Source organism: Mirounga leonina, unplaced genomic scaffold, assembly GCF_011800145.1.
Source record: "Mirounga leonina isolate KUSES-001 unplaced genomic scaffold, KU_Mleo_1.0 Mir_174, whole genome shotgun sequence".
Lineage (NCBI taxonomy): Eukaryota > Metazoa > Chordata > Mammalia > Carnivora > Phocidae > Mirounga > Mirounga leonina.
In genome coordinates, this window is record NW_023270451.1 from 33,423,854 (window position 1) to 33,447,390 (window position 23,537).

General features: G+C 40.0%; 2 protein-coding genes across 3 annotated transcripts in view; one reads left to right on the forward strand and one right to left on the reverse strand.

The window, feature by feature from the left end:
- Positions 1-3,792, reverse strand: part of ANKMY2 (ankyrin repeat and MYND domain containing 2) — a 37,391-nt gene extending 33,599 nt beyond the window's left edge. The window contains exon 1 of one of the 2 annotated variants that reach the window (XM_035020671.1): positions 3,513-3,792. In XM_035020671.1, coding sequence (XP_034876562.1) covers positions 3,513-3,579 — 67 coding nt within the window. In that variant the 5' untranslated portion in view covers positions 3,580-3,792. Of the gene's footprint in view, positions 1-2,907; positions 3,037-3,512 lie in introns of those variants that run through there. The other variant, XM_035020672.1, reaches the window with a different exon arrangement.
- A 361-nt stretch (positions 3,793-4,153) lies between these two features.
- Positions 4,154-23,537, forward strand: part of BZW2 (basic leucine zipper and W2 domains 2) — a 64,221-nt gene continuing 44,837 nt past the window's right edge. Inside the window, exon 1 of the mRNA XM_035020676.1 lies at positions 4,154-4,291. The gene's annotated coding sequence lies outside the window, so the exon portion shown is untranslated. The remainder of the gene's footprint in view (positions 4,292-23,537) is intronic.

Consider the following 23,537-nt stretch of genomic DNA (forward strand, 5'->3'; position numbering starts at 1 on the left):
AAAATTATAGAAGGTTTGGAATACACTTAAATATGCACCATTTATCGTACTTTATACCTCAATATAGTTGGCTAAATAAACCTTATTGTCCAAGCCTGTTTCATAATTCCTCTTATGTAAATAACGAAAAAAAAAGCAGTAAATTCATTACTTTCTCATTAAGTCCACAATCCCAGAGATTTCAGGTACTAAACAAGTAATGAAGATCTTCTGGTTTATACCCTTAAGGAAAGTTTAATTTATTTTGAAATAGTGCTTCCTCAGTGCTTAACAAAAGAGATATCAGAACTTAGAAGAATGGGTCAATCTGCATGTCATATAAACCCACTGGATGTGCTTCAGTGATTTCAATTTTCTTTTCTTAAATGTCATTGAATGGGTGCCATCATTAACTATGATATGAATGCTATATGTGAAAGAGCTTCTCAGTTTTATCTGGAACTTCTTCTTGGCATTTCTAACAAATATACAATCTATAAACTACCTAGCACATGAATTCACTTGAAGAAGAAATCATTCTAAAAGTGTCCAGGAGCAATGTATAGCATTCTCTAGATTGTTAAGTATCACTCACAGTCCGCTTAACTTCTGAAGGGCACTGACTGACCGAGGAGAGATACTCAGTAATTTGCTGAGTTTATTTTGGATTGGCCAAAATGACAGGTCATACTTGGCTGAAAATTTATTGTCAGTTCCAGGTACTAGTGCTGACTAATCTAGTACTTCCCAAAGTTGAGAAATATATTAAAGGGGAAAAAAAAGAATTAAGAACTCTACCCACCCACTTGAAAAAAAATGTTTCTTATGAAATATAAACTTCGCTTAGGACCTTCATTCCATTGTAAACCAAAAAATATTTTACAAATTAAACGCACACAAAACCACAAAATCAGTAACATTTAGAATTAAAATGAATTTAACTTGACAGATGATACTGTGTTGCTGAAATTAAACTGCCTCTAGAAGTGACTATGGTATGGACTGCTATGGTTCTGGTTTCATTTTTTTGCTTAGTTTGTTTTCTTTTCTTTTTTTTAAATTTTATTTATTTGACAGAGAGAGAGAGAGATCACAAGTAGGCAGAGCAGGAGGCAGAGGGAGAGGGAGAGGGAGAAGCAGGCTCCCCACTGAGCAGGGAACCCGATGTAGGGCTCCATCCCAGGATCCTGGGATCACGACCTGAGCCGAAGGCAGATGCTTAACCGACTGAGCCACCCAGGTGCCCCTGTTTAGTTAGTTTTCAAGTCCAGTGTATTTCTAGGACTATAGGCCAAATGCTATCTCTGCTTTGCCACTTATTTCCTGTGTGACACTGGACAAGTTATCTAACTTCTCAGTTCCTCAGTTTCTGTGTCTATAAATTGGAGATCACTGTCTTTACCATAATAACAGACAAGACAAACAGCACTTTAAATGCTTTACAGACACTAACTCATTTGATCCTCCCAACAATGTTAACCAAGGAGAACCGGAAGCTCAGAAAGAGTAACTTGCCCAAGGCCACATCACCAGCAAATGATTGTGGTAGGATTCCAAATCAGACCTGCATGGTGAACCAACACCCCATATAGTCTCTCATCATGCTGTTGCTTAAAAATAATTCCTAGCTCATCAAAATCAAATGTATCAACATATGTAAAGTGCTAAGAATTATGCCTGGCTCATACCAACATTCAATAAAGGCTGACTATAGTTGTTATTTTCTCATATCTCCCATTATTTTTCTTTGAGAGTACAGTGATGTCCCAAGGACCTTCACTTGACAAGAATGTATCACAGACTAAGTCCGTCTCAGTTATTTTCTCATGGCTTGGGCCAATGAAATTGGTGAACCACGTTGTCTCTGCTCGAATGCAACTTGATGTACAGTGTGGACCCAGAAACATCACAGCACTAACCAGACTAAACTTGACATTAATTCTCTTTTACACCATCTTTAAAATAAAAACTGGTGTACACCTAAGAAAATATCCAAGGATCCCCCCCCCATCCCTTCCAGAAACCCACTTTATAAAACTGCTCACTTGTTTATACTCTGAAAAACTGATAGCTCTGGACTGTTTAAAAGCAGAATGTGGGTGGATTTTGAGTGGATCCTGTTTCCTTTTGCCCAGCACAGTACCTGGCACACAGTGGGGGCTCCCATGATTTCTGAACTGAATCCCAGAGCCACTGAGGGAAGGGAGAAATTACCCAGAGACAGGAGGAACAAAAGACTGCAGTGCTAAAAAGGTCGGCCAGAACTGTGCAGAACAAACAATAAAAGCACCAACTCCATATCCCATAGTTCTAGGCAAAGAAGACTTGTGATGAATGTAGATGTGACTGACTTAAAATTGTTGAGATCAGATGAGGTGGGCTCAGCTCATCAGCACCTGCTGGGTTCAAATCTGATTTTTTTTTCTCTTTTACATTTAGACTTCCCTTGTCAGTATGAAGAATAAATTTGCCTTACTCTCTGGGGGGTCCAGATTTGAGCCTGGCTGCTTAAGAGAAAGAAGACTGGAAACTGGGAAGCCTTTATGCTGCGATAACTGGCCTCTCTGCCATTCCAGGGCAGATGTGGCTATCTCACTCTTGAGCCTAAACCAACCACCTTAACTCTGTCCGCAGCCCCACCCATGCCCATCCCCGAGCTGTGACTGTGCAGGAGAAGCCACGTAGTCACGCTCTTGGCACCTGCCAGGTAACGGGACTCAGCAGGGAACTCCTCCGGGACATCCACTCGGGGACTGAAGGAGAAACATGGCTTCTGGCTCGTCCCGGCGGCCTACATCTCCCTCCCCAGCGCCCGAAGCGGCGGAAGTGGGACAGGCGTTGGGAGAGTGTAAGGGAAGGCGCAGAAGAGCGCGGGGAGAAGATCGAAGCTCTGCTAAGTGCGCCGAGGGCTGGGGACGCCTAGCCTGCCTCTTCGCTTCCCTGCGGGTTCCTGCGGGGGCCGGGGGCTTCTGGAAGGAAGCCGGGGAGGCCCGGACGCAGAACCCTCAATGTAGCGAATTACAGACCTAGTTCTGTGCCCTTATAAAGAACCCTTCTCCTTAGGAGTTCCCTCCACCCCCAGGCGGGGGCGGGGACAGCTATGGGATCCAGATCTTTCGGCCTCCGGAAGTCGAAACGGCCCTTTAGACACCCTTCTAAGAACCTGAGGCCACTGTCGCCAAGACAGACGGTGGTCAAAATCACCTGGAGAGTTTCAAAGCATGCGCATCATGGGACCCACACACAGAGGTCTCTCATTATAATCTAAGCTGGGACCTGGAAATGTGTGTCTTTCCAAAGCTGGCTTGGGAGACGAACCCCTGCAGCCTCCGTTCTTGTCCCAGCGTCTCGTCCCCCTCCTCTCCGCCCCCGCAACCGGTCCCAGGCCACTGGGAGAAACGCTATTTCCCGGTGCGAGGCCACGAACCTCGCAGAACCGCAGCGGAGGGTCAGCCCGGCCAGGGGCGCCCCCGGGGCTCCGCCACGCCCCCAGACCAGGCAGGCAGCGGCCCGTCGCAGCCCAGCACCCGTACCTTTCCCGATGACTTCCAGCAGCTCCTTTTCTTCCTGGGTCAGCTCGCCTTTCGTTATATGAACCATTGCTCCCGCCAGCTTGAAGATGATTCTGTTTCTTTGGAGGTATTAAAAAGAAACTGTGTGTGTGTGTGTTAGGAATGCCAACCGCAATGGGGCAACTCGAGACCAGACGCTGAGTAGCCAACCGCGGAAGCGTTCGAATTCTCTCCTCCCTCCCGCGGGCTGGCGAGCAGCTGGCGAGCTCCAGCGAGCCGGGAGGTCTGTCGCGGCAAGCCCAGCGACAGTCACCGCCCGCCCGCGCGTCATTGGCCAGGCCGGGAGGAGGAGCTACAGGAGGTGGCAGCGAGAGACTCCTATTGGCGCAGCCTGGCAAGGAAAAACCCAATGGAGAAAATCAGAGGGGGGAATCAAATTCCTCTTCCACCTTCCCCACCCCCTTCCTGCGCTCTGTTCAGACATTTAGGCACACGCAATATTTGAATTCTCTTTTCAGAAGTTCCGGGTCCGCCCACGGCTGCTCGGGGCGCGCAGAGGTCCCTGGCTGTCTCCACAAGCCCCCACCGTTTTCCCAGGAGTGGCGCAGCCCGGGACGGGGGCGGGCTGGGAGGCGGGGCGGGGCGGGAGGCGGGGCCGCGCCGGGCTCTGTGGGTCGATGTCAATGTGTCTGTCCTTCACTCCTCCATTGTCTGCCGCCGCCACTGCCGCGGGTGCCACCGCCGCTGCCGGAATCGCCGCAGCCTGCAGCCTCGCGCGTCGCCGCTACCTCCTCCGACAGGTGAGAAGCAACCCAGGTGGGACAGGGGAAGCCTGGAAGGCTGCGGGAACCGCGGCCGCCGCCCCGCCGGGGGCTTCCATCCGGGCGGGAGCTGGCGGGCAGGAAGCATGTGCCTGCTGGGGCGGCTTCCTGTACCCCGGGGGGGAAGCCTGCCCTCTACCCCAGTACCATGGCGTATACCGCGTATCAGTACCCCAGATTGAAGATTCGCCACTTGCCACGATTGGCCGCCCGGGGAGACCCTGGGACAGAGCCGGCGGGGGCGGGCCACGCGGTGGGAAGCGGCGGGTGCATATCGTCTCGTGCGTGGCATCGCCAGATGCGGCTTCCCAGAGGCCGGGACTGGGGCTTGGGGCTAGGGGTGGGATGGGGAGGAGCGCTCCCCAGTGCGAGCGAGGTGGACGCATCATGAGAATAGTCTCTGAAGAAGGTAGTTCTCTTTTGGCAAGCCTCGACCGCCACCCCCTTACCCCCTACCCGCGCTGTCCAAAACACACACACTACTTGTCATCTCTGGCCTCTGTGGAAGCTACAGAAGAAAACCGGATCTGATCGCCCTATGGTGCCTGTTAAGGATGTTTGAAAGCAATTTACACTTAAACTAATACTTCGTTTATGAGAGATGGCTTGGGGGGGAAGGGGGAAAGGAGGGCCTCTGCTCTGCTAGAGTTCCTAGTCTCTTTGTAACTCCGATCTTGAGATTTATGGAAATAGGGAGGGGAGGGGAAGGGGGCGGAGATTAAATTGGCGTTGCTGTCTATATATAGCCTTAGATTAGCCTCTTAATCCAACCTTCATTCAACTGTAATATGTTGCCTCGAGCTTTGAGCTTCCACCATAGGTACCTAGGTGGTAAATGCAAGTGTGTACCCTCTTGTGGCTCAGAAGCAAGACTTGCTGGCTAATACGAAGTCAGTCATTCCTCCAGGGCGCGCATCCGTAACATATTTACAGCCTCAATGAAAGCTTCTTTAGAAATAAGTGTTTATGTGTCACTGTTGTTTCTGTATGGACTAGTATTGATTTTTCTTCCTAGACTCATGTACTTCAAAGAGAAATACTTGAATAATCATCTAGACTTTTTTGTTAAGCATCCCCACCACCCTCTTTCTCCCCACAGTGCCATATATGAAATGAAATGCATTTTCTTCTCGCCTTATGCCTTCGATCTTTCTTTCTTTTTCTTTCTTTCTTTCCTTTTTTTTTTTGGCATTCATAACACTTCTGAAATCCTGGAAGATGTTCATCATTATTTCCTGCATTTAACAAAATCTTTTCTAAACTCCAGCTGTTTTCTTTTTAAGGCTTCATCTTTACAGGCTGGGGCAGATCTGAGCCAGAACATCTCACATGAAAATACTTTGTAATTATTCATCTCAATGTATAACAAAGAAACTGTTGTTTGATGATGCTTTAATAATGACGTGGCTTGTTCAGACAACAAGTAGTAAGGCTTTTGAGAGTGACCAATATTTTGTAACACTTAAAATGCTGTTACTGCCACAGTTACAATTGATTTAAAACACAGTATTATGCAGAAGAAACCCAGGAACCTAAGAAAATGCTTGCAGAGTAACCTCCTCTAACAAGTGACTGAACATTTTATGGTGGATGTGTGTCCAGATTTGGGTACTTCATTGCCAGTATTTCCATATCTTTTGCCAAATTGGGGCCATGGTTACTTGAAGGTCACACCTGTTTGTCTCACTGAAGTTGTTAGTTCCTCGAGGATAGCAACTTGTTACCTATTTTCTTGGTGCTTATTGGCATCTGGTTGGTATTTAGTCCTCTGAATACATGACTTCAGTAAATTTAGTCAATGCCATTTAAAGACAAAAACTAACATCTACAAAGAAATGCAGATAAATAATATGTTGTTTAAATTCCTAGAAACAGATGTGTAATGGATAGCATTCATCAGATGGATTACATTAATCATTTTGTACAGAGTAAATATTTAATGTAGGACTAAGACTAGCTGATAAGCATACCTTAAACTTGATCAAGGAACTTTTCTTGTACTAAGAATGTATTAGAAGTTTTATTGGTAATAAAAAACTACCACCCACTTATGGAGTATTTAATTTGTGCCAGATATTCTAGCAGATGCTTTCTATGGGATTAAATTTAACCATTGTTAGAGTGACCTGAATTATAGTAATCTCTCTTTCGGCAAATAAGAGGACAGAAACTAAAAGAACTTAATAAATTTGCCCACCAGTTAGGAAGTGTCAGAGCCAGAATTGGAACCCAGATCTGTCTCCAAAACCTTTTCTCTTTCTACGATTTTCTGCCTATGTGGCTGGCAATAAGGGGGAAATTATATATTCTTTCCACTAACCAATAGATAATACATTCATGTGGTTCAGCATGTCACAGGTACAAAAGCCTCCTTCCTACCCCCTTTACCAGTCTTTTCTCCATGCCCTGCAACCATTGGTATCTGTTTCTCTCATATCCTTCCTGAGATATTTTATGTGTTTATGGCTTATATGTATATTCCCACTTTAGGACAGAAATTGGAACATAGAAACACACTTCCACACTGCATAATAATATTTGCATGATGCTTTGGTCTCTCTTCTGTTTCTTTTGTCACCTTTTTAAAAATAATGTTTTCTGAAATGTCTGACATTTTTGTGTCTCCTCTCTTTTCTATTACTGCCACCCTAGACCTCTTCTGGCCCATTGCCATGGATTCCTAAGTAGCCTGCTTCTCTCTCACCTCAAGCCCATGCAGCTAATTCAAGGTGCTACCAGTTCAGTAAACCTTGAGCACCCATGACCCCCCAAGAATGAGACATACTCTGTAAAGACAGAATTGAGTTACTTAAAACATGTCAATAGCTTTCCACTGGCTACAGAACAGAGGTCCAGTTCTTGCTTGGAAGGCTCCATCTTCTGGTCCCAGCCTGCATTTCCAGTCAGCCAGCCCCTCCCACACACTCTAAGGTCACCACACTCACTGCTGGTTCCCTCACATGCCAGTAATTTCCACCCCTTTGTTCCTGTTTTTCTCTTCCTGGAATGCCCTCCCTTCCTTCACCACTAAGTCTCTTGCCTCCTCCTCAGATCTGATGGACTGCTCAACTTTCAAAATACCACTTTTTTTCATGATCACCTCTCCCACCTTATCCAGTGAGGGCATCACAGATGCTAGGAAACACATTTCTTCTTGTGTTTGAGGGGGATAAGTAAAAATCTTTACACAGGAGTCGCTGGTAGCATTATTGGCATGCTCTAAGCCTCTCCTACCTTCTTAGGAGCCCTAGTGCCTCCCCACCCCAATCATTGCTTCTTCCTCTGGCTCCCCATGAAAATACCCGAAGCAGGTACCTTTTCATGACATTCTGGTATAGTTCTTATGAATCTGTTTGACCCCGTCTCCTTCTCAACTCTGAATTAGCTAGCACTAATTTATCCTTGTTTCTCAAAATCGTATCCCAGTGTCTGGCACCTAGTGTATACTCCGTGCTTGCTGATTTGAATTTAGTTTGATCTCTAACTTATTTTACGTGGATTTGTTTCCCTACTTGACTAATCCTTCCTGGCCATGTGAGATGATGTGGCACCGAGCACACACAGCCATAACTAAGGGCAGAAGGTCTTTAAATGTTTCATTCTCAAGCTTCTTGACACACTGATTGATGAATGCTGTCAACCAAGAAAAAAAAATTGTCGATTTGTACATGTTACAGATTTCACATACCATTCCTGGATTTCCCCCATTAAATCCCCCAGACCTCCAATTCTCTGCTTTTAGAGATTGCTTTTTCCTTTTTCTGCAGGGCAATAGCTCGTTTTTGAGCATTATATCTTTCTGGGTAATGTTTCCTTGACATTTGATTTTCTTTTCTTAGGTACATTTTTTGACTGAGAGAGTATTTGATGCTATTATGGAATTTTCTTTTACGTTTGAAAAAAACTATTGTAGATATATTTTTAAAAGATTCCTTGTCTTTTAGAGATATGTACGGTATTATTTAAGGAGGGAATTATATGACATCTGAGATTTGCTTCAGTATAATTCTGTGACCATGGAGGACAGACACTGAGTAAGAGTATGAATAAGGAAATTGACTTGTTAACACTTGAAGCTGGATGATGAGTAGATTGACTTATTAAACTGTTCTCTCTACTTTTGGGTATGTTTGAAATTTTCCATAATGAAGTTTTTGAAAGGAGAATTTGGAAGTATTACAGCCTCTAAAAATTGTCATTGTTGTTTAACAAAGCAGAAGAAATAATATGAATACAAATGTTCTTTCTAACTCTTGGAGTTTAGCTTATGCAATGATTCATTTAATGTTAAAACAGTTACACCTCAGTCTGCAAAGGACTGTATTGTGACCAGTGCATTTCCATAAACTTTTCATATCACATTTTAGCTTCTCCACAAAACTAAAAGGTAGGTGGCATTGCTCAGTGCTTGTGTCAGAGGCTTATGAATGTCTCACTGGAAGCTAATTTTCATCTTTTTTGAAAAATGACAAAGTAATTTGCAGACAGTCTGAACAAGGTACGAAATATTTAACTTAACTGAAAAAAACGAGATGTGAATGGAGATACTGGTTTTCTTCTATGTCTCCTAAGCCATTTCCCAAAAAAGAAGTACCAAAACTGTTGTGGGCAGTATCAGCATTGTTAGGACAAGTATATTAATGTAGGAATAGAAGGGCCAGACTCAGAACTTGTGCCTGCAGGATTCTTACTCAGGTTTTGCTTAACTAAATGCTTATTTTCACACTTACTTCCTGGATTCTTACAACTTTATAACTTAATGTTTCCTGATATTTATGTTTCTTTTCTTACGTTTTGGACTTTTTAAATGTTGATGTTTCCCAAGGCCAACATGGACTTTTTTTGTGTCATTTTCTGACATGTCTTCCCAGACTTTGAAGGATTTTTGAAGATTTACTTAAGCTTCAAAGTGAAGTAGTCTAAGGACCCTGTAGCCAATCCATTATCACTGCCAGATATTGTTGAAGCACGTATTAGTATATCTCCAGCTTCAACTCGTATTTATATTAACTATATTGCTGCGCAATTTAAAACTCTAGGCTGGTGCCTCTTATCTGAGTGTAGCAGAACTGTCCCAATAATTAAAAATAGAAAGCTATTTCTGCATCAGAAGGAAAAAGTATTCCCTTTAATTCCCAATTAATACATTTAGGCTAGAAAATTGGTGGTTTTGTCTCTTGCCATTTGATTGTCTATTGTGCAATTGTGTTAAACCCAGAAGACAAAGCAGCCCTTTAAACTACATTGATCGGGCGCCTGGGTGGCTCAGTCGGTTAAGCGACTGCCTTCGGCTCAGGTCATGATCCTGGAGTCCCGGGATCGAGTCCCACATCGGGCTCCCTGCTCGGCAGGGAGTCTGCTTCTCCCTCTGACCCTCCCCCCCTCATGCTCTCTCTCTCTCATTCTCTATCTCTCAAATAAATAAAATCTTTAAAAAAATAAATAAACTACATTGATCACCCTCTGAGCAGGATCTCTTCCTGGTCTGTTGATCGTGGAGTCAAGCAGGCCCAATAAGTAGCCTCTTGTGATCTGGTAGGAAATGATTATGGATGGTCTCTGGGAGACAGCCAAGCACAACCAGAGCCCTGGGAATTGGAGGGAGAAAAGGCTCCAGCTTCTGGGATGAGATGTATTTTCCAAAGCAATCTCCCTTACTTTCAGTTTCTTCATATATATACAACAGAGATGCTCACCAAGCTTATAGGGTGACTTTGAGGATGCTTGAGGATACCCTGTACTGTAAAATGTTATATTAAAGCAAGTTGTTATTTTTAGGGCCAATTCTGTCTGTTTACAGTTGGGAAAAACACAATTATAGGCCAGTTGATAAAACATTTCAATATAAAATTGTCTTGACATTAGTATTTGGTATACACCTATCTTCCTCGATTTGGGAAGATAAAAATTATTTTTTTAAAGATTCTATTTATTTGAGAGAGAGTGAGAGAGAGCAAGCAGAAGCAGTAGGGAGAAGCAGAGGCTGAGCAGGGAGCTGGACCTGTGGCTTGATCCCAGGATCATGATCCCAGATCATGACCTGAGCCGAAGACAGACACGTAACAGACTGAGCCACCCAGGCGCCCCAAGATAAAAATTATTTTTAAAGAGAGAGTCATAAAAGATAAAATTATATCTCAGAATTGGTATGTTAATAAGAAAAATCTTGGTGTGCATCTGTTATGATCAATAAATCCCAAAGAATAAGACATGATCTTTGTCTTCAAGAGGCTTATACTATCCTTCAAGAGACAGGCCAATCCGTGAACCAGTAGGGACTGAATGAAGTAATCCTCCTAAAGCTCTGTCCTGCTTATGTCAGCCCACAGGTTAGATACCTTTGAGAACCCTTTGCTTGTTCAAGTGCCTTCCCTGGCGCCTGCCATCTTTTAGCTCTAATTGGAACAATGTTGTTACTCCTCTACCCACCCACTGGCTTCCTGATCCTGGAATGCCCTCCTCCACCCATTTCTGCATATCAAATTTTACTCAAATCCTCAGCTCAAATGACCCCTCCTCCACACAGCCTTCAGTCTCCAACCAGAGCTGTACAGACATGAGTATGAATTCCAGAATGGGTGGAGCTCAGTGGGAGGGCTAATTCCTGGAGAAAGTGAGATTTTGAACTGAGTCTGGAAGGACTGGTGAATTTGGCAAGCCAGGGAACGGACAGCATTCCAGGGAGAACCAACCCCCTAGAAAAACAATTATAAAAAATATTATAACATTATAAATATTTATAAGATAAATATGGGCTACAGTTTCACAGCCAACCATACTGGAACTAGCAATGATTTCACTCAAAAACATGTTTTCCTCAATGTGTCGACTTTTTAAGATCATAAAAGTAGTAGATTATATTTTAAAGCACACTTTGATGGTGTTCTTGCAAGTACTTTATAAAACGTGATATCACATGTTTCAGACTAAATTCAAAATCACAAACCACTGTCTTCAGCATTGGTGTTAGCAAGAAGTTGATAATAGACATTAAAACAAACAATGGAAGAGAAAATCATACATCTATTAGAATATTTTGCCCTTAATTACACAGTGATTTGAAATTATTCAAAATAACTAGAATATAAATAGCTAGAAAATAAGTAGGAAATTGTGAGGTTTATTTTTTAAATAAAATCTATCTGAATATCTGATCCATGGAATTTTTTAAATCTGTACCTTAAAGGAATTTTAGGACTTTTTTACTCTTTCGATTTGACTTTTTTTTCCAATCAGACTATTCTGATTTTTTTTTTTTCCTACTTTTACTCAGTGGAATGCTGAAACAGTTAAACCCAAGAGATAGGACAAGGGATTTAATAATCAGATTAATGTGAATCATTTTAATGCAGGATTGTGGTTGTCATTAGGAGTTTCAGCAGCATTTTCCCTTGGTATCTATTAGGGAATAAAATACTTGATGGTTTAGAATAATTTTTGGATTTTTAATATAAAATGTGCAAATATTAGCAGGATATACACAAGAATACTTTTCATTCTTAGCTCACTCTAATGTTGCTATTGATGTCATGGGTCTCTTTAGTAAGTTTTTTTTGGGCAGTTAAATGCCAAATGGAATGATTTGACTTGTTCTGAATTTGGCATGTGTTGAGTGAAGAGTGCCAAAAAATGTTCTGTCATATTTGTAAACCATCTATTTTGAAAATAAGGTTTAGGTAACTTACTGAATGAACTATTCTTTTGGCAAATGCCAAAGAGACAATGCCTTTGTTATTCTTTCTTGATTTTTAATATCAGGTGTATCTTTTGTTTATGTCAAAAAAGGAAAATATAATGATAACATATAAGAAAGCATAATGCCCCACATTAATATTGAAGATAGTGTTTTGGGGCACTTGGGTGCTTAGTCGGTTAGGTGTCTGACTTTGGCTCAGCTCCTGATTGCAGGGTCCTAGGATTGAGCCCCGCGCTAAGCGGGGAGCCCACTCCTCCCTCTCCCTCTGCCCCTCCCCCAACTTGTGCTAGTGCTCTCTCTTTCTCTCTCTTAAATAAATGGGTTCTTTAATACATACATACATATATACATAAATATAGTGTCATTTTGGGCTGCCTTTAATTTTCTTAATTATGCAAATAGTATTTTAGTAGGAAAGCAATAACTTAAATCTGTGTAAGATGTAGAATTATATTTTGTCTATTCATATTTCAATTTATTTTTATGTTAAATGAGGACTTTCAAAAAACAGTTGTTAGATGTACTGTTATCTTTGAGGACTTCTAAATAAATCATAATAAAACCCCCAGGCAGGGGTATATAATTAAGAAGGAATACCAACTCTTAAACATTGCAGAGAATATATCATAAGCCACTGTGAGGTGAGCAGTTTTAGAATATTCTACTGTCGGGGTGCCTGGGTGGCTCAGTCGTTAAGCGTCTGCCTTCGGCTCGGGTCATGATCCCAGGGTCCTGGGATCGAGCCCCGCATTGGGCTCCCTGCTCAGCGGGAAGCCTGCTTCTCCCTCTCCCACTCCTCCTGCTTGTGTTCCCTCTCTCGCTGTCTCTCTCTCTCTGTCAAATAAATAAATCTTAAAAAATTATAAAAAAAAAAAAAAAAAGAATATTCTACTGTCATCCTGTTCTTGTACATTTCCACAAAGGACCTTATTACTTTTCAAACTAACTTCAACCGCTTCCTGGATTTATGATTTTTTTTTTTTTAGATCTTTTTTAAATCAAGTTAGTTAACATACAGTATATCATTAGCTTCAGGGGTAGAATTTTGTGATTCATCAGTTGCATATAACACCCAGTGCTCATTACATCAAGGGCCCTTCTTAATGCCCATCACATAGTTATCCCATCCCCCCACCCACCTTCCCTCCAGCAACCCTCAGTTTGTTCCCTGTAGGTAAGAGTCTCTTATGGTTTGCCTCCGTCTCTGTTTTTATTTTATTTTATTATTCCTTCCTTTCCCCAGTGTTCATCTGTTTGTTTCTTAAATTCCACATATGTGTGAAATCTTAAGGTATTTGTCTTCCTCTGATTGACTGACTTTGCTTAGCATAATACACTCTAGTTCCATCCACACCATTGCAAATGGCATGATTTCATCCTTTTTGATGGCCGAGCAATATACCACTATATATATACCACATCTTTATCCATTCATCAGTCCATGGACATCTGGGCTCTTTCCATAGTTTGGCTATTGTGGACATTGCTGCTATAAACATTGGGGTGCATGTGCACCCTTGAATCACTATGTTTGTATCCTTTGGATAAATACCTAGTAGTACAGTTGCTGGGTCATAGGGTAGCTCTATATTGAACTTTTTGAGGACCCTCCATACTGTTTTCCAGAGTGGTTGCCCCAGTTTGCATTCCCACCAGTAGTGTAGGAGGGTTCCCCTTTCCCCTCATCCTTGCCAACATCTGTTATTTCCTGAGTTGTTAACTTTAGCCATTCTGACCCATGTGGTGTGGTATCTCATTGTGGTTTTGATTTGTATTTCCCTGATGATGAGTGATTTTGAGCATCTTTTCGTGTGTGTTTGCCATTTGTATGTCTTCTTTGGAGAAAGACATCTGTTCATGTCTTCTGCCCATTTCTTGACTGGATTTTTTGGGTTTTGGGTGTTGAGTTGCTAAGTTCTTCATGGATTTTGGATACTAGCCCTTTATCCGATATGTCATTTGCAAATATCTTCTCCCATTCTGTAGGTTGCCTTTTAGTTTTGTTGATTGTTTCCTTTGCTCTGTAGAAGCTTTTTATCTTCATGAAGTCCCATGTGATCATTTCTAAGAAAAAAAAAATGACATGTGTTTTTCTTAGTACAGAAGGTAATAGAATTGGGTTATTATAAACAGGAAGGAGAACCCCACATTGCTGGGACAGAGGAAACTGCTGGCTAGGGGGAAGGGACTTGGCATCAGTATTCAGGAGTGTGAAGATTATGTTTTTGTTAGAGGTGAGCCTCTACAGGAAACAATATGATAATCAGCTTCTGTCATACTACAAGCCATGGTGCCATAAATTTCCTATTATTTACATGTCCCTGAGGGGCAGGACTTCTGTTAATTCCTCTTACTAAAGATAAATGTTTTTTCCTTAATAGAACTCCATGGAAAACGATTTGGCATTTGGGAAGTAGCGTATGCCAATTCAATTTATAAAAGTGCTGAACTAGACTTGAAAATTAACATTTATGCTTTACTCTTTCTAATTCTAAACCATAAAATCTATGAGGTAAATAATGAAAAAGCTGCCTTCGAGTATCATAAAAATAATTGCCCAAGACACAGCAACAATTTTGGTTGGCTTTTTGGAAAGTGCACTAAGTGGAGATTGGGTTGATTAGGTTCTGGCCCTGACTATTCCCTGAATGTAAGCCTCCTGATGGAAGGAATTTTTTGCTTTCATCTCTGCCTTATCACCAATGTTAGGATGGAATGCGTGACCTCAAGCAAGTGGTGTGATACCTCAGAGCCTTCTTGGATTGTTAGATGAGGATCTAGTGTTAGGTCCCTGGTTTTCAAAGTGTTCCATTCTTCATGGATATCAATTAAGGAACATTTAATTATTAAAGCATTAACAGACACAACTGCAGCTCAAATGGATCGTTTGATCACTTTAACATGCTAGAGACCCTTACTTCTTGTTAAAACTCACACTGCCTGGCTTTTGTGCAGTGCTTGGGGTCAAATCTCCACCTGCTAGAAAGTGAGCACCATGCAACTTTTTTGACTGGCCCCTGTTGAGTTTCTGTTGACTAGTACCAGTCATACGCTTGATAAATAAATACAAATACATGATTCGCTTTATGTTTAAACTTTTAAAAAATGTACTTGAGAATTTATAGCTCTCTTTTTGTTTGTTTAGTTTTTGGTGTTTTTTTTTTTTTTTAATTTGAGTTTGTGTCGTCCACTGCTATAAAATTATGTCGGGCAATACAGTCCTGTATCATCAGTGTGCTGTGTATCATTAAGTCCTAGGCTTGGCTTTGGCATTTCTATCCAGTTCATGCTCTGCCCATTGTGAAATACTCGTGTGTATGGTAAGTGTTTTTTGTGTGCAGCCCTTCAAATACGGCTTCATCTGCTAGACAGGCTTGGGCAGGTCCCCTCCTGGGAGGATGAGAGCAGGAGTGGCTTGGTTGAGAAAACTCATAAATGTGGAAAGTTGGATGCCTGCCCACCACCACCTTTGAGCTTCCTGAAGGTCCATTATGTTTTTTAAGCAAATGCTCCAAAGCTAAATTCTCCCACTGGTTATTTGTCAGGGGTGTTATTTTTTTTTCTAGAGGATCCGATTTTCCTCTCCTTGATTAAAATCCTGAGAAAAATGACGGGACGCCTGGGTGGCTCAGTCGGTTAAGCGTCTGCCTTCGGCTCAGGTCATGACCCCAGGGTCCTGGGATCGAGTCCCGCATCGGGCTCCCTGCTCCACGGGGAGCCTGCTTCTCCCTCTGCCTCTGTCTCTCATGAATAAATAAATAAAATCTTTAAAAAAAAATAAAATAAAATCCTGAGAAAAATGAAATACACTTCAATCCTCCTTGTCATAATAACATCTTCTAACTTTCCACTTGAACTAGTAGTCGTATATACTCTTATCAGTTTTGCTTTTGATACAAGATCGGCTTTAATAAACTGACTTACTCTCTGGCATTTGGCACCACTCCCTGCTGATTCTTTTTTTTTTTAAAGACTACCTTTTTAGAGCAGTTTTAGGTTCATAGCAAAATTAAGAGGAAAGTGCAGAGATTGCTTGAATACCTTCTGCCTCCACACATAGCTTTTGCCATTATCATCATCGCCCCACCAGAGTAGTACATTCGGTACAGCTGATGAATTTATGGATCATCTGATAGCACATGGTCTGACATATCTTGGGTTCCCACTGAAAATGTTCAAGTCATTTTCTTTTCTTTTTTAATATTTATTTGTTCGAGGGGGAAGGACACGGGGGAGGGAGAAAAAGTCTCAAGCAGGCTCCGGACCCCAAGAAAGTGACGTGAGCTGAAACCAAGCATCTGACGTTCAGCCAGCTTGCCACCCAGGCCCCCTCAACCCATTTTCTATACACATGTGTGGGTACTTGTTGACATATATGCATAGGCATTTTCTGAAAGGATACATAAGACAACCTTAAAGTACTTATTTTTTCTATGGAGTGGGATTCCACTTAATGAACATGAGATCACAAATGAAAGTTGGAAAGTAGTGGTCTTTATTTTTTCACTTTTATGCCCTTTCATGCTGTGCTAGTTTTGTTTTTTTTTTCCCATCAGTGTTTTAGTAGTGCTTTACAGCTTAAAAGAGCTCAATAAAATAAAATGTTTCCAGTTTTCCTAAAGTGATGCATTAGAACACATGGCTTTTAAAATAAAGATCCTAGAGGATCATTGAATTAGATTTCATCACTGCATGTATGCAGACCGTCTGAGAGTGGGTGGCATACCCTTAAAAATTGATAATAAAATCAGCTCATCATAAATCCATTATTGCACATTTAGGGAAAATAGGGTAAAAAGAGGGAGAAAAAATATCTATAATTCTAACTTTAAGTAATGACCACTGTATACATTTTAACATACTGCTTAATTCTCCATTGGGGGAGTGCATACATGCAGAAAACATTTAAATCCAATTCTATTGTCTTTTCTAATATCACAGCAAAGAACAACTTTAACAAAATTGCATTAGAACACACAGTGATGAAATCTGATTCAATGATCCTCTGGGATCTTTATTTTAAAAGCCATGCGTTCTAATGCATCACTTTAGGAAAATTGGAAACATTTTATTTTATTGAGCTCTTTTAAGCTGTAAAGCACTACTAAAACACTGATGGAAAAAAAAAAAAACTAGCACAACATAAAAGGGCATAAAAGTGAAAAAATAAAGACCACTACTTTCCAACTTTCATTTGTGATCTCATGTTCATTAAGTTCATTGAGCTCTTGGTTACAGCTCAGGTCATGATCTCAAGGTCGTGAGATCCAGCCCCAAGGCCCACATGTTCAGCATGGAGTCTGCTTGGGATTCTCTCTCTCTCTCTAATAAATAAATAAATAAAATCTTTTTTTTTTTTTTAAGTATATTCATTGCCTTTGAACACTATATAAAAGAAGGAATTTATAAAAATATTAATTAAAAGGGATTTTGATTAATGACAGTATAATTAGTTTAATGTATAGTTACCCTGTATTGAAGGAAGAAAGTCACTTGATAGGTAAATTCTGGAATATATCTTTCTAAATCACTTACTATATAATATTTTATACTTGTATGTTTTTTGCTTTGATGAATGTTTTTTTAAATATACAGGAAAAAATAATGGGCTGTTTTATTTAAAAATTTTAAAAGCCTTTTCTGTTCAGGAACCATAACTTTGCCTTTAGGTATTTGTTTTGAAATAGTAAAAGTTAGAACTTCTTCTCTTTAAAAACCTCACATCTTATTTTGCATGCATACATACACATTCTTTTTTCTGCTGACTTTATTCTTTCTATGATGGTAATCTTTAATAATACTCAGTTTCATTTTATATACTTCTCAATCTCTCCTCAATTAAGCCTGTAACATAGAAGACTATTTCCATGGCAGGAATAATACCCATAGTGCAGGGCATGGTTAAGCAGGTCATAGCTGGCTCATGCCAAGGATTTTGTGTAGTCTCTGTATGCAACAGTGTAAATCCCCATTCTGATGTTACAGTAAGGGTGTTTGGGGGGACTATTTTCTTGCACATGGGACAGTCAAATACAAGGAGATGTATTAACCAGAGTAACATATTGTAAGCATCTTCAAATCAAGATTTGATTTTTTGCTTTATTTATTTGCTTTTTTACTGGGGTGTGCAGTCCATATGCAGCAGGGTTATTTCCTGCTTCCCAGCTGACCAAATTCTGTAGGATCTGGGAAGTTACAGTATAAAGAATCCCTGTGTTGTTTAAGTGCTGGGCTTTTTCAGCTCCCCAAATTGTTCTCCTTGCTCAGCCTCATTCACTGAAGTCTGTAGGACTTCCAATGTTTGCCTTTGCTCCTTGGTTCTATACGTATATATCCACTTTATTTCTGAACCGTCTGAGAGTGGGTGGCATACCCTTTGTCCCTTATTACATCAGAGCGTATTTCCTTAGAAGAAGATACTTCTCGTAAAGAGCCACAGTACAATAATAAAATTGAGTGAATTTAACATAGATACCATACTTATCTCCATAGTCTATACTCCAGTTTCATCAATTACCCCATTAATGTCATAAGTATATTAAAATATTTTTACAGGGCAGTACAGCATCCAGTCAAGGATTGCATGCTGCATTTAGTAATGTCCTTTTGATTCTCCTTTTATTTGCTACAGTTCTTTGACTTTTACTTTTAAGACAGTGACATTTTTGAAAAATACAGGCCAGTTGTTTGGGAGAATGTCCCTAGATCTGCCTTTGTTTCCTCGTCATTAGATTGAGATCATGCATTTTTGTTCGGAATGCCACATAAATAATATCCTGTTCTAACTGTAAGCATCCAGAGCCCTGTGGTGTCTGTTGTCTCTGGGTTTAAGGTGTTACCTTGTTTCTCCACTGTGGAGTTACCATTTTTCTTTTTGTAATTTTTGCGAAGATGCGGTGAGGCGATCTGAATATCCTGTTGATCGTCAAGCACGCCTGCCCACATGCACACGTGTCATGGCACTGTTAGTATAGCTTGATGATTCTTGCAAGAATCAATTTTTGGTACAGTGATTGCAAAATGATGTTTTTCCACTCCATGTTTCCTTCTCTATTTATCAGTTGGCATTCTACTGAAAAGAAAACTTTCATTTCTTCCCAATTACTTTCCTTTCCCTTGTGCACTGGTATATTTGCTTTCTCTAAAATAAATGAGTATGGACTTGTAGATTCTTACTTTATTGAGTGAGTTATGATCCATGCTGTTTTCAATTACTTTAACGGCCAAATTGTCTCAGCTGATGCCAGTGGATTGTCCTCGGGATGGTTTCTATGTTGTTTTATTTTGTTGTTGTTGTTGTTGTTAAAAGCAGTTCACTTTTCTGACACAAGACTGTCAGGATCATATGGAATCTTCCGTGCTCCAACCTTGGAATCAGCCATTTTATCCAAGAGACCTTTGTTTCTTTTAGTAGGAAATGATATTTAGATCCTTTGTCATATTTCTCTTTATGCACAGATAATGTTATTACTTGTGACCCCTTGGGGATTGGTTTAAACTTCAGAAGAGTTTAGAGTGTTTCCATTTAAACACATACAATTTTTCTAATTAAAAAGTTATATATCCTTATAGAAAATATAGAAAAGTAGTGTAAGAGAAATAAAATGCCCTTTGAACTCAGTGCTCATGTTGACCACTGAGTGCTAATGTGCTTTATGTAGCTTAGATCATACCATATATATATAGAACTTGTTGAGTGGGTTTTGTTTTGTTTTGTGTTTTGGGTTGTTTTCTTTGCTGTTTCTACTTAACATATCACTATTTTCTCCAAGTCTGAAAAATTAAACAGTGGCAGTTTTCAGTCATATATTTTATCTTTTCTTTGTTGTCTTTCTGTTCTCACTACTGTGATATCCAAAAGTAGGAAAAATTTATTTGCTCATCCTCCTCTTTTTCTGCCTCCCTCTTCAGTCCCGTATTGTTGCCTGCCCTCCATCTTCCCCCCGATTGTCAGAGGGTGTAAAATTATCAATGTTGAAAGACGGCAATTAGTATTAAAGACTGTGGGAAGCATTTATTTTGTATACTAATTGCACTTTTGATTTTAGCTATGACAAGCTACTCAGTGATAAATATGTTTTCTCTAAAATTAACATCAATGTTTGGCAAACAGAAATAAGTCTCTTGAGGAAATATCTGCCTGGTGGTTGATCTGTATGTGCACAATTTTTAACTCTTGAGAGCAAAGACCATCTCTGGTTTTGGTCACAGTTTTTTCCTTTTTGGTGTAGGATTTTCCACCCTTGGCACAATTAAAATCTTGGACCAGAGAACCCTTTGTTGTGGAGGGATCTCCTGTGCATTGTCCATTACTTAGTGGCATCCATAGCATCTACCTACTAGACATCAGTAGTGTCCCCACTTCCCCAGCATGACAAAATAGAGGTCTGCAGACATTGCCACATGTCCCCTGGGGGGGACATAATGACCCCAGAATGAGACCGCTGTCCTTAACACATAAGCACCCCCAAAATACAAATTAATAAATATTTAAACCACAGCTGCCTAATCTTTGGGCATTTCCTTGTCTTCTACCACCATTTCCTCTAAGTTCTCAAAATTTATGGTTTGAAATATTGTGGGTATGCAGTCATCACACTGCTGGTGTCTGGTAGACAAAAGTTCTAAGTGTCTTAACTTACCTAGAACAGAGGTTTGGGGGCATTTTGCTATTAAAATACTTTGAAACATTATATTTGAGGGACCGGTTTTCTGAAAGCCGAAGTGTGCTACAATGTCTGTTGTGTATGTGTGCTTGCATCTTTCCAAGTGTTGAGAGACTTAAGAATCACATCAGCAAGATTAGACCATCTGTAAAGTTGAATGAATATGCCTGGTCAGTTATTAAGGGAAGGGAATGCTCTGGGAGGATTGCCTCTGGGGAAAAGGGAAGCCCAGAGAAGGGAATGTACATGCCCAGCGTACTTTGTAGAAGTGACTATAAGCAGAGGGTATGAATTGATAGGATGAAAGCATTTTAAGGTTTTATTTTCAATTCTTGACGGTTTTCTAAATTAACTTCACTAAGAGGAAATAAATAACATTACACATTATCTTCATTTATTTCTATGAAGAGGTTGTATGGGATACTTAAAATGTAATTTGTAGAATATTTCTATTTTTGCTAAAAGGAAAGCAGAATATCAGCATTCACAAGCAAGGTAGGTATACTACTAAGTTTAAGGTATGAAATTGTTTGGGAAATGTGATAATGGAAATTTTATCACGATGCCTTTATATCTTAAAAGATTTAGATGAACAGTTAGGTCTTAGTACTCTTTTTCAAAATGTAATTCTTTTGGGCATTGGTCATTCTTTCCTTGTCAGGTGGTTGCTTAGCACAATTTAAGTTTCCACCATTAATGTCCCTCTGGAAATACACAGCTGTAAATTTTTGAGGAATGAACTATTATTAAGTTTGGTACTCTTTAAGAAAGATTATTTTTGTGCTTTTATACTAGTAAGGATAAGAAAGAGTAAAGGGATATGAATATAACAGTAATATTTTTGTATTAAAGAAGGGAATATCTGATTTCATTTAGAAACATTTTTCTTATATAGGTAGGCTACTATTTAAATTTCATTTTTTTTTTCAATTATTATAAAAACTAAAACCTACATAGAATTTGCTTGGAGATACAAAAGCATTTTGTAGAGGCTGGATGATTTTGATTATAGAGAGGCTGTTTGGTACAAAATCATGATAAGGGCATTAAACAAGCTTATGCTATTCTGGGCAACAAAGTGTAGTGTTATTGTAAGCATTTATCTGGTCTATTGCTTTAGAATGTTAATAATTTACACTTGCAGAGTGCAACTTAATTATTTTTGCTTCTTTTGAGATCATTGTAATCAACCCAAATAACTCCTGGACATGACAACTTTCTGTAAAGGATTTTAATGTTGTATGTTCTTGGAGTTTTAGCTTTAATGAAAAGGAGAATAGTTTATAGCTATGGGCAATTTCTAGTTTGTTGTTTTTATGGTACATTATTTTGCTCTTTTGGAACATAGAATAAAAGGTAGTTCTTGAAAGTTACTCCTAAACACAAAGTACTTCCTGAGAATGTTGCAATGAAGTGGCTCAGTTACATTACTGGTTTTGTGTGCTAGTGTTACTGTATCTTTATGAAATACTTTATACTTTGGAGATGATATTGGTGCCCTATAACTTTTATTTTCTTAGAGCTGAAAGTCTTTTTTTCTTCTTGCTGCCTCCAGGATTATTTATTACACACAGAGTTTCGCTTTGTTTTTTGTTTGTTTGGCTTAAACAACAAACATTTATTCCTCACAATTCTGTAGGCTAGGAAGTCTAAGATCAAGAATGATACAGATTGAGTGTTTGGTAAGAACCCACTTCCCAGTTCATAGATGGCCATCTTCCTGCTGTGTCCTCACATGGGGGAGGAGCCAGAGAGCTCTCTGAGGTCTCTGTTATAAAAGCACTAATCCCGTTCAGGAGAGCTTCACCCTCATGACCTAATCCCCTCCCAAAGGCCCTACCTACTTCCTAATACTATCACATTGGAGGTTAGGATTTCAACATATGAATTTGGGAGTTAGGGGGGCTGGGGGTGGGACACAAACATTCAGTCCATAACAGAGGCATATAATGTCAGATCATCCCATGATTAATCATTTGATTGTTAGGTTCAGGTGGTGACCTCCAGATATCATTAAGGTACAGTTTTCCTTTTGCAATTACTAAGTAAATTGTGGAGTGATTCTTCAGCACCGTGTGAATATGCTTTTCTCCTAACAACCTTTTTATCCAATTGTTTTATTTATTTATTTGTTTGTTTGTTTGTTTGTTTATTATGAGTTTTGCTTTGAAGTCTGGTATTTCTTTTCTTTCTCACGATAGCCACCTGGTTTTGAAATTTGGGCAAAATGCTCCTCAGAGCTACTTTATTTAAAAAATTGATTTAAAAACTTTCTATTCTTTGGATGTATTTTCACCTCTTTTATCAAAATGAAATGTGTTGGGCCATAATGAATTCTTTAGAACTGGGTTGCCCAATGTAACCACTAGCCATACTGGCTATTTTCATTTTAATTAATGAAAACTAAATACATTTAAATTCCTCAGTTACACTAGCCACATTTCAAGGGCTCGAGGACTACATGTGTCTAGTAGCTTCCATATTAGACAGTACAGATACAGAACATTTCCACCATCATAGACAGTTCTGTTGAATACATGGCTTTAGAATGGGAGATGGCAGACCACAGCCTGAGAGCCCAGTCTGATCCACCACTTGTTCTGTAAATAAAGTTTTATTGGAATAACTTGTTTACATATTGTCTATGGCTGCTTTCAGGTTCTAACAGCAAAACTCAGGAGTTGGAACAGATACCATGTGGCTCACAGCACCTAACTATTTTCTTTTATCCCTTTATAGAAGACTGATCCCACTTTAGCATATGCATATTCATAAAGTTGAGGTTGTTTGAATAGCCTAGTTATATGTATATATTAGCAGTATAACATATGATATAAGGCAGATTTTCATAGTTTAGAGATTA